This window comes from Primulina eburnea, chromosome 16, assembly GCF_022965805.1.
Source record: "Primulina eburnea isolate SZY01 chromosome 16, ASM2296580v1, whole genome shotgun sequence".
Taxonomy (NCBI): Eukaryota; Viridiplantae; Streptophyta; class Magnoliopsida; order Lamiales; family Gesneriaceae; genus Primulina; species Primulina eburnea.
Window position 1 is genome coordinate 4,242,986 of NC_133116.1, and position 14,112 is coordinate 4,257,097.

At 37.4% G+C, this 14,112-nt stretch overlaps 3 protein-coding genes across 3 annotated transcripts; 1 reads left to right on the forward strand and 2 right to left on the reverse strand.

The window, feature by feature from the left end:
- Positions 1 to 132: 132 nt before the first annotated feature.
- Positions 133 to 1,415, forward strand: LOC140816191 (pentatricopeptide repeat-containing protein At1g31790). The gene has a single exon (XM_073175282.1). The coding sequence runs from the start codon at positions 150 to 152 to the stop codon at positions 1,368 to 1,370; it is 1,221 nt and encodes a 406-aa protein (XP_073031383.1). The 5' UTR covers positions 133 to 149; the 3' UTR covers positions 1,371 to 1,415.
- Positions 1,416 to 1,468: 53 nt separating this feature from the next.
- Positions 1,469 to 5,719, reverse strand: LOC140816192 (WAT1-related protein At4g19185-like). Its single transcript, XM_073175283.1, has 7 exons — positions 5,277 to 5,719; positions 5,080 to 5,142; positions 4,851 to 4,967; positions 4,061 to 4,346; positions 3,203 to 3,358; positions 2,609 to 2,760; positions 1,469 to 1,911 (listed from the first exon to the last, which is right to left on the reverse strand). Exons 1-7 carry the CDS (start codon positions 5,498 to 5,500, stop codon positions 1,812 to 1,814), a joined length of 1,098 nt encoding a protein of 365 aa, XP_073031384.1. The 5' UTR covers positions 5,501 to 5,719; the 3' UTR covers positions 1,469 to 1,811.
- Positions 5,720 to 7,128: 1,409 nt separating this feature from the next.
- LOC140816364 (conserved oligomeric Golgi complex subunit 6-like) lies at positions 7,129 to 13,296 on the reverse strand. The gene is made up of 11 exons (XM_073175584.1): positions 12,894 to 13,296; positions 11,627 to 11,679; positions 11,088 to 11,235; positions 10,871 to 10,978; positions 10,550 to 10,617; positions 10,083 to 10,206; positions 9,855 to 10,001; positions 9,011 to 9,274; positions 8,646 to 8,930; positions 7,979 to 8,128; positions 7,129 to 7,744 (listed from the first exon to the last, which is right to left on the reverse strand). The coding sequence occupies exons 1-11, from the start codon at positions 13,113 to 13,115 to the stop codon at positions 7,217 to 7,219; spliced, it is 2,097 nt and encodes a 698-aa protein (XP_073031685.1). The 5' UTR covers positions 13,116 to 13,296; the 3' UTR covers positions 7,129 to 7,216.
- Positions 13,297 to 14,112: the final 816 nt, after the last annotated feature.

A 14,112-nucleotide genomic window follows, 5' to 3' on the forward strand; every position in this document is an offset into this window, starting at 1 on the left:
GAAAGAGGTTAAAAGGGATTTCAGTAGCCATATTGGTCATGGATCATTATTACTATTATTTTTGAAGTTAAAAGGGATTTGTTGCTTATAAGCATGCAATTGACTTCATTATTATTATTTTTAATAAAATTATACAAGTTAACATCCCGATGGAAATCCTGGCACCCCAATTCCAAGCCTGCCACCATCTCAACCATTCAGTCGACAATTTCATCCCCAAAACTCCAATTCACTTGCCCCTTTCTAGACCGGAATATAATCCACCCCCATCCATCAAAATCAAAACCCCGCAGAAAAAATCGAACCTCAAACCTATGACGACCACCTCAGATGTTCTGTACTTGATGGACAGCCTCAAATTGCCAATCCAACTGGATATTTACGCCTCCCTCGTCAGGGAATGTACTAAGTTGCGCGACCCATTTAAGGCCGTGGAGCTGCATGATCATATGAGAAAAGGTGGGGTTCGTTTAAGCTTACCTTTGCTTAACCGGGTACTGCTGATGTTTGTCAGATGTGGGTGTTTCGAGAATGCGCGCCAACTGTTTCATCAAATGTTTGTTAGGGATTTCAACTCGTGGGCTGTCATGATTGCTGGGTTTTGTGAAGAAGGAAGTTATGTTGAATCTGTATCTTTGTTTACGAAAATGTTGAGAGAACAACATTTTAGTGATTTCTGTGATCGTAGGATGAAATTTTTGGTTACTGGAATTGTTGCTTTTGTCCTTAAAGCTTGTGTAGGTATGATGGATTTGGAGCTTGGAACGCAAGTGCACTGTTGGTTATGCAAAATGGGTTACTCAAAAGAAGCTGCTTTGAGTAGCTCTTTGATTAATTTTTACGGAAAAATGAAGCATTTTGCGGTAGCTCAGACTGTTTTTGAGCAGATCTTTAGTCAAAATACGGCCGTATGGACATCACAAGTCGTTAACTGTTGCTGTGATGATGATTTCGAGGGAGCGGTTCATGTGTTTAAGGAGATGGGGATGGCACGAGTGAGGAAAAATGGTTACACATTTTCAAGTGTTTTCAAGGCTTGTGGGAGGATGGCGGATGTTGTGTGTGGTCGGCAGGTTCACGCTAATGCAATAAAGTTGGGACTTGAGTTGGATGATTATGTGCTATGTGCATTGGTTGATATGTATGGCAGGTGTGGTTCATTGCACGATGCGAATAGAGCGTTTGATTCGGGCCGAGATAGGAGGAATGGTGCATGTTATAATGTAATGGTCAAGAATTATGTGGAACACGGATACTCACTGGAGGCAATCAAGATTCTTGATGAGATGAAAGAAGTTGGCTTGGAACCACGCGAATCATTGCTAAATGAAGTGAAATTTGTAGATAACATAACAAGATGGATGATTTAGATAAACCTCCTTCGAGTGTAATTTATATGTGCATTATTTTACTGACCTGACGGTTCCATGTGCAGCTGACTCAGAAAATTCAAAGGAGGCTAAGTATATAGAAAAAAATTGCAATTTATTATTTCAGAAAAAGAAAATATAAGTAAAATCTGATCATATTCTCGTCTGGAGGACAAGTTTTCCAACTGCTCTAACTTTTAGGATGGATGGTACACTAAAAAACACAAGGGGCAAGTACAACACGGTGTACATGTAATGTAAATAATTGGTGACAAAGTTTTTATATCTTTAAGACCATTGAATACACAAGGGATTACCCTTACAAAGAAACTAGTAAAACATAATATTTAAGTCAATCCATGATCTTTGGTGTTGAAGTCCAAGAACCTGAGAAAAACGGCCCTATCTGGTAAGGAATCCTGCTGATAGGAGAATCTCTATTTATGAACGGCTCCGATGGCGATCGATGAGCTTGTTTTCTCGATAAGAAGCCCAGGTAACCAAATACAGCCCACCTATAATAAAAAATCCTCCGAGAATGCTGCAGTAAAATAGACAAAATGTTCTTCTCTTAGTATATGGTCGAGTGGGATGCACGAGAACGGATAACTATCAAACAGGGACTAGGATTGTCCAACCAACCAAATCAAGTAGCTCAGATTAGATCATGGACAGTTCGGATCAAAGCTCAGCCCAGTAGCTCGAGTACTTGTCCAAGTTGAGCGATGATATTTTTTCATCTAACACGTTTGCCCATGGAGCTACTAGAAGTCAACTTGCAACAAATATCTATGGCTTTTTAACCAGTTTAAATTACTATTTCTCTTGGAATGTCCCATACACGAGAAGTTTTGACGATAGTATAATTTTTAAAGCCTGAAGGACAATGCACACAGGCTCATTGTCCTTTAAATTAATTTTATTCATCGAGGATGGATGATACTCATAAATTTTAAACTTGAAATCAAGAGCCAGTAATATTCTGCTCCTTGAACTCATGTTTGAGGAGTAGAAACTTTATCAAGTGGATTCAGCTATTTCGCACCTCTAAAACAGCTTGGACCATGTGTTTGTTTTTTTATATGTGAATAAATTGCATGTCTCGTCGAAAAAGAAGAAAAGATGAATCTCCCTTCCCTTCTATAAAGTTGACAGGAGACACAAGTGACAAGTATTATTCATCTATGACACAAGATTTAAAATGCAGTAGGATATAAGAAAGGGATGGAGATAACGACCTTCCTAAATAAATTGGGCTTCCAAGAAAAATTCTTGACAGGAATGCTGACGCAGCAGGTTGGAGTGGATTATACAGCGCCACCAAGGCAGGGCCGAGTATTTTATTTGACCATGTCACAAGTCCGTAGTTCAGAGCGGATGCCACAATTCCCTGCAAGCCAATGCTTGAGTAGGAAATGCAACAATGGCAATAGGGGAAGTACAAGTCAAGTCATCAATTGCGAAGCATAGACCACTTAAAGCAAGCAAATAGCAATGCCATTAAAGTGTGATGGATTTCAACAGGCCTTATAATTTTTGGATCCAATTGCGAGCAATTTCAAATCTTTTGCGACACTTGATGCCGCACATCATGCAACACTATATAGATATTCTCAAATTGATCAATGCAATATAGGAGCATATGATTTAGCATGAATTGAGCCAAACTCATAACATACATTCAATGTGTGGTTTGAGCTAAAGAGGAGATGTAACATAAAAGGGAAAATTGCACCATACTTGAGAGTCCAAAATCTTGATTCAATCTTAACATCAAAATTTTCTTGCCCCAATTTTCTTGCCTCGACAAACAGAAGGGAGGAGAAACTTACAGCATATAATACTGCAAATGCCTCGGATCGAGTTAAACTCCAATCGGTTGAAGCATTTGTCATGAAGAATGCTGTTAACACCATCAGTGAAGCGCCAAAAAAGTATGAATATGCAGTCATTGATATGCTTGCAGGATATTTGACTAAAAGTGGGGCCTGAAACACAACATGGGAGCACAACTACAGCTCCATCAATAATATCATTGGAGCAATAAGAGGACATAGGCAAGAAGATACACATTCATAGTAATTTTTTCCCCTAAATGCGGACAAAAACTAGCAAGGCCAACGTTGCATGTCCGAGGAATCAACATGTGTTTAAGAGTAAGAAAAAAATGCGACCTTGTACAACTAAAAATCACAAAGATTATACATGCAAGAGTGGCTGGCTGGTTAATTTGGTCATTTATTATACATGCAAAAAGCGCATTTGCTTTTAATAGGCATATGAATTGATGACCATTAAGAGCAGTGACGTGCTATGATACTCGCCAATGGAATAAAATAATATAATAGAAGATCATGTAATTGGTCATTCAAGAAACACAAGGTATGGAAAGATTATGCTCGGAAATTTAATATGGACTAACCCATTCCTTTGATCCTTTGAAGAAATGGAATCCAAGCAAAACTAAAACCTTGGTGAGATTAGATTTGTAACTGTTACATAATGATTAAAACAGTTTTTCGACTCACACCACCACCTAGCTTCTGAGACCCTAGCCTATTGTGGTAATATTGTCAACCAGAGACATCCCGAGGTAATTGAAATGTTGAACAGGTCCTTTCAGTATATTGTTCAAATTCTCATGACACATGATGTTCAAAATGAAAAGCACCAAGAACGATATCCGTTACCTGAATGGCTAGATAAGTTGCCATGCACATGCAGTTTCCAATCAAGCATAAAACCCCCAGGTGCCAATTATCAATTCCAAGCTCCAGAATACTAGACATTAACAAACTAGAAGGCTCAGGCTGACCCTTGGCACTTATATCACTTTGGGCTGCAAATTCAGATTCTCCATGTCCTAACAATGCCGGACCACGACACACAGCCATAAGAATGGCACCAGAAACACAAACAATAGTGCCTCCTATTTTAGCTTGACCTTCAGTTTTTCTAAGATTCACAGTTTCTGTACTGCACAGATAGCAATCATAAATCATGTGAAAATAAGCCAAACACGGACATTATTCGCATCTAAATGAATGAGAAGCGATTCAATAATAATTGTATCTTAAGTGTAAGCTAATCTGATCACGACCACTGAATGTTAACAAATCAGATTGATTCCATAGACAAAGGCACTTCTAAACATTTATGCAATTTAATAGGTGGAGTACTTTTCTGATTATACTGCTAAGCTTAGGGACCTGTGTAATCATACGATATTCACATACCATAAAATTTTGTCACAAAGATGAATGTTACCTTACGGTTATCATCACCTGCCAGATGCTCCTTATCGCTAATGATTGAGGCAATTTGTGGATCACTTAATATATCATACTATGATATAAAACTAAAATATGCTCATACATGTGGCGGCAATCAACTTACAAGCAAAGCATTCATGAATATGTACGTCTGTAACTATAGGGAAGTGATAAATCCACAAGAGTAGCACAGATTGATTAGACTTACCCCATCATTACGGCCAAAATAAATGTGAAGACCGGAATAGCGGGCTGTATGGCTGCCGCATAAGTTGGATTCGTGTAACCAAGACCAAGAAGAAACAGAAGTTGATTTCCAAAAATCCTGATCCATAGCGTCAATAACAAGAACCAAGCAAAACAGCAAGTAACAATTAGAATTGAGGTATGAAAGAAGAAGAAACCAACTTGAAACAACAATGAGAAATCCAACTGACCCAGTTAAACCAAGCAAGAAAAATGTCGTCAAAAGGCTTCTATTTAGAGGTGGTCTAAGCCCTCTGCAGAACAAGGGAAAAAATCTTTGCTTTCAGATTGAAATTCCAGTAGCCACATTAATATATGACTGGTCAATGCATCTAAACAAAAACCCACATGCACAGATAGAGCAAAATTGAGTCAAAGCGCTACTGACTTTTCGCGGGTATAGGCAACGGGTGCGAGGATGGACAGCGCCAACAGATCCCGAAAAACGCAAAAAACGAGCTGATTCACGCCCACGTTGAGTGCGACCTTGGTGATAACATGGTATCCGCCATTGAAAAGCTGCACAGACGCCATAGCCAGATGGGCCCTCCAAACATCTCCGCCATTCGGGTTCGCCGACGCCATTGCTACGGGTGTTCCCATCCTCTTCATAACAGTGACATCGATCCAACCACTCCCCACCCCCAACAGAACTCTTGATATATAGATGGGAGAAGGTTGGTGTGATACTGTGATTGTGAGATAGCGTGAAATCGTGTAGTCGAATGGAGAAGTTTACGGAAAAGGACTGCGGAAGCAAGAGAAATGAGGGGGCGGCAGGCTTCAGAAGTACTACCGACAAACGAGAGTAGGATTTGTCATCTGTTTGGCTGTATGAAAATTGGGCCATTGCCCACTTTATATTAGGAAAATTTATTTGACAAGTTCTATTGTCTCATGAATTTTTATTTATAAGACAATCAATTTTATCGATATTTATATTAAAAAAGTAATATTTTTTAATGGATGATCCAAATAAAATATATGTCTCACAAAATACGACTCGTAAGACTATTTCAAACAAATTTTTGCCAATTTATTTCTACTATATCTAAATATTTATCTAATTTATCCGTCTGAAATAGTGGTGAAAACAAATATATCGAGCTGAATATTAATAGAAATTTAAAGTTTGAATTTAGTTTGAATTAAGTATATTTGAGTTCGAACTCGTTTCAATGCTCAATTTTCTTTAGTTTTTCGGCTCGAAATCTTCGAACTTACTCGCGAGCTATTCGAACTATTTTTCGTAAGTTCGAAATCTCGGAATATTATCAATAAAATATTATGATCTGCGAGCGGTTCGCGAACTGTCGAACAAAATAACTTTGGTTCGGAAAAAGTTCAAACATATTTAAGTTCGATAAATTCAAATATTTATCGAGTCGGCTCGAAAAATTCGTGAATCGACTCAATTCGTTTACAGTTCTAGACTCTCAAACGTTGATTTTGTAATGTAGACTTTTGATCTAATCTAATTTATGGAAAATATTAATTTTATTTTAAAATATTTTTTCGCATTATATCTATAGACCAAATCGACACGTCTCACAATTACAAATATACAAGAGTAGGTCTCATGTGAGACCGTCTCACGGATCTTAATCTGTGAGACGGGTCAACCCTATCCATATTCACAATAAAAAGTAATACTCTTAACATAAAAAGTAATACTTTTTTATGGATGACCCAAATAAGAGATCCGTCTCACAAATATGACCCGTGAGACCGTCTCACACAAGTTTTTGCCAATATACAAACCGTCTCGTAAAATCACAAATACATGTTACTGCAACAGATAGAACTTTTCTAGTTAAATTGTAGATGGATGTGATTTGTGAGTCGAATGTCGATTGGCGGATCATTTCTCCATCCTTCTAAAACGACCAGTTTTTTCTAACGGAGAAAATTATCAGTTCTATGAACATGAAGGAGCGTTTTTAAGCAAAACATAAAATATCTCAATCGGATAATACGTGATTCAACAATAACTGGCATTCAGTAATTTTGAATACAATTTTTACAAATCGAGAACCTAAATTTAATTTATTACCAACGTAGCGTTTTGTTAGACGTTCTCATGCGCACAAACATCTCAGGTCTCTGGTCACATATATCAAATCATTTTTTTTTATTTTATTCGAAGAACACGTCATTCATACGAGTATATAACACATAAAAAAATACATATAATTAATCTATAAAATGTAAACAATTACATTAAAATCAGAAGAAACGCCAGTCAAACATGAACGTGTACCATCTGCGAAAAGCTAAATCCAGCATCATATTCTTTTCACATTTCACAACTTGAACCAATCCACAGTTTCAGATCCCCAAAATAGTCCTTATCTGATCAGGAGAATGCCTGACCAAGGACTTAGGTTCCGCATATCCGTTCCTCGGATCCATTATCGCCTTATACATAAGTTCATAAGCGTCGGCGAGAGTTTTAGCCAAATGAACACACACTTCTGATCGAAGACTAGGAACATTCATTTGCTCGAACTCGGGCAGAGAACTTTCGCTTCCCAAAACGAGCCCGAAGAAAGATTTCAAACAATCGGAAAGAACAGTGGAGGACATGGCTTCCGTCTCAGACAAAGGAGGCTCAGATAATGATTCCTCAGACATGTCGTCGTTGGTCAATGAGTCACGGAAATTAGACATTTTGTTCGACAAGTTGCATCTCCGAAGAATGGATTCTACTTCCTTCTCAACGAGATCGTGCATGTGGGTTTCTACCATTGATCCAAGCTTTTTTATGTATTCAGCAGCAACTTCGTGCCCCAACAATGGTTGTCTGATAGAACACAAGCAGTTGATCAGAAATATTTTGGAAGGTACTTCACGGATCTGGCAACAAACACAGCCTGTAAGTCAAAGGATGTTACAAAAGATGAACTTAAAACTACCAGAGAAGCCAATCCTTACTTAGAGACTAGGCTACTAGATCAAAGCAAAACTATATGCAGAAAATAAACACGAGATTTGGAAATTCTTCATTCAAATGAAAGAGATTGCCAAGCCCCTTCCTTGCTAGTTCTCCCCCTCTATTTTCAAATACAAAATCCAATGAAATAAAAATACCTGAGATAAAGGGGTTGAACTGCTGTCATTATCCAAAATAGCATCTATAGACGATCTCCGGAGCTGGGCAGGATCTGAACTTCCTCTACTTCTCCTTGACGACTGAATAACTCCTTTGGATTTATGCGCCTCTGCTGCTTGTTCACACATCTGAACAACAGGAGCAAGAATTCAGATTGGATAAAGATTAATAAAAACCAAATTCACAAATTCTGTCACTGAATGAAGTATCAAAAAAAGCTTAGCAAATCGATTCACACACTGAAAAAAAGTAGTGCTGTTAGAGCAAGATCTTACGATAAAAAACAATATTGCACAATGATCAGGTATGTCGAAAGCTTCAACCATATTGCTGTGGCTGGGGAACAACAATCACTCTTGCTGAAGAAAAGATCGAAGTAAATGTTGTACGATTCAGAAAATATGAACCATCATTCCATTCACTATAGCTTTTGGGAAAATGGCAAGCACACGGTCTTACACACGTGAAATGATTCAATCTATCTAATAAAATACCATAGTCATTCTCATAAATTTGCAGTCATAATTAAAATGTGATGTATGAGAGATAATATTTTTTTATAATTGCCAGGACCAGTTTTGCATCAAGCATTAGGTATCCTATGCCATCCAAATAATGTCATAAAAAACTCTGAATGTAACACACCTGAATTATTGGGTCCAATAAAGCAGAAATGACTGGTTCAAATGTAGGCTCCTTGCCTGACGAATAAACCATCATGCTGTCATGTGTTTCAATTATTTCAAGAAGCACTGACACTCCTTCCCTCACAGCTGGAGGTGGAGAAAGATCAACAGCAACAAGTGGAGGATATCGTAGGAGTTTCTCTCCACGAGTTTTTAGGATGTCAAAAAAGGTCTTTTGAGCAGCATCCCTGAGAGCCCAGAGTGTATTACAGAGTGCTGTTTCTCTTCCTAGCAAATCTGATATCTGTACAAAGATAACCAGCTGAGACAAATTAAAATTATGTAAAAAGGACAAATTGGACATTCATGTTCTGTAAAACTCACGGTGTGGCAGTAAAACTCTAAAGTATTACTGAGTTTGTATGAAACGATAAGGTTAGGCTGAGATTGCAAAACTTGTTCGACTCTCGCTTTAAACGGTCGACAAACTCCTTCGAATATCCTGTCTAAAACAAATGTCAAGTCTGACTCTGTCTTTCCAGTATCATTCCCTGAAATTTTGGAGAATCGTTGAGCTGTTGGTCCAGTATCTGTCACAAAATCTGGATCAAGCAATGCAAGCACAAGTTCTCTTTCAGAAGCCAATGCCTATCACATAGCCAAAGAAATGGTCAACACCGTGAAAAATTAAAATCACATCCGCCATAGGAGGTCATATATTATCTAGTATACATATTACATGCACACACCGGGTGTTTGTAACGCAAATAAAATCCATTTAAACTTTCATATTTATATAATATTTTTCTTGATATTTATATAAAGCCTATTAATGCAATCCTACAATTTAAAACATAACAAAAAATCCAGATTACTTATTTAGATTTTCTGTAGGCTTTATAATCTATCATAGTCTAAGCATATAAATATATAATTATATCTTACGTGTTCACCTTTTGAGGTTTTGAAATTGTACAAGATTTCTTATTTGTCCTTCAATCAAATTTTAAATTTTCATCTATGTGTGAAATTTGTGGTACCTATTGCGAACCATAGTCATTTTCTATAGAATAACATGGATCAAAATATTGCATCAGGACGTACAAGGACACTCAAGGAAATCTACATCTAGTAGCCAAAAATATTTAGTATTAATATTTGGCACTTGATATATGGTAAAAAAATGAAAATAGCTCAGAAGACATAAAACAGGGGGAAAATAATCTACCTGATGCAACCATCCCAGCATGTCACCTACGTATCTTAAAGGGTCATGAGCATGAACTTCTATTGGTCTTGGTAGTCCACTGGGCCCTCCACGTGTGAGGGCACTAATGAATCTTCTGAATAAAGCATTATGTCTCATGTTTGCCACCTGTAATCCAGAAATATGTTATCAAAAAAGTAAATGAAGCTCGATATGTTTCTCTAGTTTCTAGCTCATGAGCATGAATACCTCTTCCGCACAATATTTGAATAGAACAGGTCTTTCTTTCAGGCATCCAACTGCAGTTTTTAGGAGGTCACTGACTTCAGGATTGTCAACATCTCCAAGACTCCTACACTCTGCTTGAACCCATCTAGGAGAAATACATGTGCATGCAACCTTGAGTGATCGATCATAACAATACAGAAAGAATTGTTTACATAGCAAACAACCGAGGGCCCAAATAGTGCATGAAAAAGCTTAGAAACCCAAAAATCAATCGTTCTAATAATTTCACATATTTCTCTTCTATGAAACTGAATCATAGAGCCTCAAAGTGATGGCAAGTGTATTATGTCGAATGAGTGCTTGCTGAACACTGTTTCCTCGGGTTAGAGAAACACCAATAGGAAAACAGGCATCATTATCAAAGTATATAAAAAAACAGGTAATACACCTAGAGCAGAAAATGATACAGACAATGTTCTATATGCTACCTGCATAGACGTTCATAAGCTCCTTCTTGATAAACAGCCATCATATCCATAAGCTCCAAACCAGCTCGCTACAAATAATGTTCTAGTGAATTCAAAACATTACAATTATTTTACTATAGGCAGAACTTATTTACACTAAATTGCATAGCTATGTACAAACTTCACATATAAATGGCAATATGATCAAACAGATTCTATCATATCAATTTCAGCCAGATAGATTGCTTTCATCGGGAGACAATTAAAAGCGAGGATTTAAAGGAAAAAAAGAGAGAAGAGTGTAACACAAATGGACAAATTACGATGTGCGAGAAAGAGAACCTGGTGATGAGTTCTCAGCAACACTTTACAGTTGGCATGAATCTCTTGAACATGAGCAAGTGCCTTGAAAAAGTTTTCATTAAGGTCTTCCTCCCTTAAGGCGTTAATCTAAAGAAAAGACCAGAAACAAGTAAATAACTAGATGAGGAACGTATACACAGACGTAATCCAAAAGTTGAGGGTCAGGTAAATTCAACTATTGAAAATCAACCGGTACCTCTTCATCGGAGAGCTGATAGTCACGAAGAAAGCATAATACTATCTCCTGTCTCTGTGTAGTGGTTTCAAGCTCCTGTTTAAGCCTCTCTGTCGTACTGATGATATCACCAGTGGTAGCATTACAATTACTTAAAGCCTTCGCAATCCTACAGCCCAAAATCATAGTACCATGAATCCTTGATCTTTTTTGTTTTCAGCAGAGGATATTTCTTCTTTTAATAAAATCTCATTTTTCTTGATAGAAGTGCAAGTACAGTTGGCCTTCACAAGGCGTATGAATGAGGGTTATAGATGGGTAGAAAGGAGGTATCGAATTCAAGTATCTTTGATAAGCACTATTAATGGAAATATGATTTTCTAGATTAAAAAAACTTCAAAAGGCAGATAAATAAGAGTAAATATTTTTCTTGCTGTTAAATTTTTTTGATAAACCAAAAGTATGATGATAGGTCAAAACTACAGGACGGTACAACAGCGGGAGAGGAAAAAGAAGAAGAAGAAGTAGAATTTATCGGAAAATCATGATAGTGTGCTTACTTATCACAACATTCAGCCAGAGCATTAACTTCTTCTTCCACCTGATCCAAGGCCTATAAAAACCATCAACCACACCAACATTATCCAATCCAAATATAGAATCGAAAATGTGTCTGCTCATCCCAAACGATACTTATCCGACAGTATTATCATCAAGCAAATTATAAAACCAGAGAGCATAACTGAGCACTAAATACATCATTATGAATAGAAAAATGTACACGATAGTCGATTGACAAGGATATTCATTGAGTGATCGACCTTTGTCTGACAAAATAATACACTAAATTATGAATAAAAGATGTACACAATAGTTGATTGACAAGGATATTCATTGAGTGATAGACCTTTGTCTGACAAAATAACAATAGCAGACTATCCTAGAAAGTGATGTTCTAAGAACTGTTATAAAGAAGGCCGGTAACTAAAACTTTCTCTGGGGGATGCAATAATAAAGAGAAATTATGCAGCAAGAAGCAATGGACATTTGGACGACTCAGTGCATTAGCAGGCAATATTCCTGAAACCAACACCTTCATAACTGAATGCCAATTCAATCAAGTCATCTCGACAACTAAGCAATACCAAGCCATACATAATTCTGAATTATTTAGTGACCATCGTTGTTTGAAAAAGTGATATTGATACATTAATTTATAAAAGAAACAAAACAAGCATCTCCCACGGAATTGAGCAATTATTCATGTTTCGGTTGACACGGCATAGTTAAGTATACAACAAATTAATTATCTTGATAATGTTTCCAAATTGATTGAATGATTCGGGTGTTTTAATCTGTAAAGAGTTCAGGTTAAAGTCTAAAGCATATCATGGAATCGCATGGTTCGACTTTCAAGCAATTTTGCTTCAAACAAACTATAGGTTAGATACTAATTAAAGTTACAGCACAAAAGGAGTCCCTGATCACTTTTTAAAACGGTGGCAAAAATAAACTGGTAAACATGAATGAATCTGAAACAATTCACAACAAGGTACAGAATTACAGAGTGTAAAAGCTGAGTGCCCTGCCGGTACAACTGGGCATGCCTGTTAGTCACATTCACAGCGAAATCCAACGATGGAGAAACATATATCAATATTATAAGTAAAAAAACAATCGAAGTTTTTCAAAGTCCCAGTCCCTCGATCAAAACTATTACGAAAATTACTGCAGGATCAAATTACTTATACCTCACAATTTCCCCAAGAAAATGAAAACATTATAGCAGTAGCCTGCACGCTTGACTTGACCGATGTATTCGTATACCTGTTGAGCAGTGGCGGAGGCGGCGAGAAACTCCTCATTGATAGAGAGACCGCGCTTCTCAATGGTAAATCTAAGATCCCGACGAGCGTGAGGTGCATTGTCGGAGTAAAAATTGGATAGAGTGTGGAGAGAATCGAGTATATCGGGAGTGTCAGTTCGAGTCTCCAGCACCTTCTTCAGCTTCCGTGACAGCCCCGGAGCCAGCGCATTGGCTGTCCCCATTATTCTCCGAAGATAAAATGTCCCTCCGCCAACAGATACACGATCGCTTGCGTGTACGATAATTCGTGAGAGTAACGCTTGAATTGCGTCGCATTCTTCTCCTCTGTTTTGATCAGCTCTGTGAGATCTGGGAATAGCGCCGAGTTTCAACGGTAACGGAGAAATGGGAGTTGATGGATAAGCATGCGCCGTCTACAGCAAATAAATTCCCGTAAAAGGAATATTTTGGGCCGTATTGGATGGGCCATTAGTCCAGTAAAGCTTCATGAATAGCTTATTGCTCATGATTTTGACCCGATTATCAATGAGCCCACAACCACTCCCTCGTGGGTCGTGGCCTCATCCATTGGTCATGATTTTGACCCGATTATAAGCCCACGACCACTCCATCGTGGCCTCCCTCGTCCATGAATTTTGGAATGCATTTGTTGATTTTAGTACAAAAATTGGTTTCTAAATTAAAGCCTATCATCTCGTGATCTCAAAGAATCTTAATTCTAATTAAATCCATGTTATAAAATTTATAAGCTTCTATATATCAATTTTTTATGTTTGTGGACTACGAAATCATATAAAAAAAACAACATATAGAGATATTTTGCTATTAGGTGATTAACAATGAATTTTATTAACGTATATGACACTTTTGATAGGTCGACCCTATCCATATCATTATGGTTATACCGGAATCCAATTCAGTTAGACCCAATTGAATACCATAACTTGTTGAATAAAAAAGATGGGCTCATATGGAGTACAATTACGACCAAGATACTCCATGTTCGGGAAAAGATAAAGCATGCACATAACCGAGTGGGCAAGCACACTGTGGCCATTCAGTCGAGTTGACAATATAATTGACCTGAACTCAAACTAGTACGACCGTTAATAGAGTCTTATCCACATAAGACTATTGAATAAATCTTATTTGATAATGAAATAATCATTAGAAAGTCGGGATATACCGTTTAAATTTATAAATTATGAGTTAAGGTAA

Bases quoted from the DNA above. Each gene is read 5' to 3' on its own strand.
- LOC140816191 (XM_073175282.1), top strand. From the start codon at position 150: ATGGAAATCCTGGCACCCCAATTCCAAGCCTGCCACCATCTCAACCAT.
- LOC140816192 (XM_073175283.1), bottom strand. From the start codon at position 5,500: ATGAAGAGGATGGGAACACCCGTAGCAATGGCGTCGGCGAACCCGAAT. The intron at 2,761-3,202 runs GTAAGTTTCTCC...ATTGGCTTGCAG, and splicing joins CATTTGCAGTATTATATGCT to GGAATTGTGGCATCCGCTCT. The intron at 1,912-2,608 runs GTCGTTATCTCC...ATTTTACTGCAG, and splicing joins AGCCCAATTTATTTAGGAAG to CATTCTCGGAGGATTTTTTA.
- LOC140816364 (XM_073175584.1), bottom strand. From the start codon at position 13,115: ATGGGGACAGCCAATGCGCTGGCTCCGGGGCTGTCACGGAAGCTGAAG. The intron at 11,236-11,626 runs GTAAGCACACTA...TTTGGGCTGTAG, and splicing joins CTGGCTGAATGTTGTGATAA to GATTGCGAAGGCTTTAAGTA. The intron at 8,931-9,010 runs GTGAGTTTTACA...ATCTTTGTACAG, and splicing joins TAGAGTTTTACTGCCACACC to ATATCAGATTTGCTAGGAAG.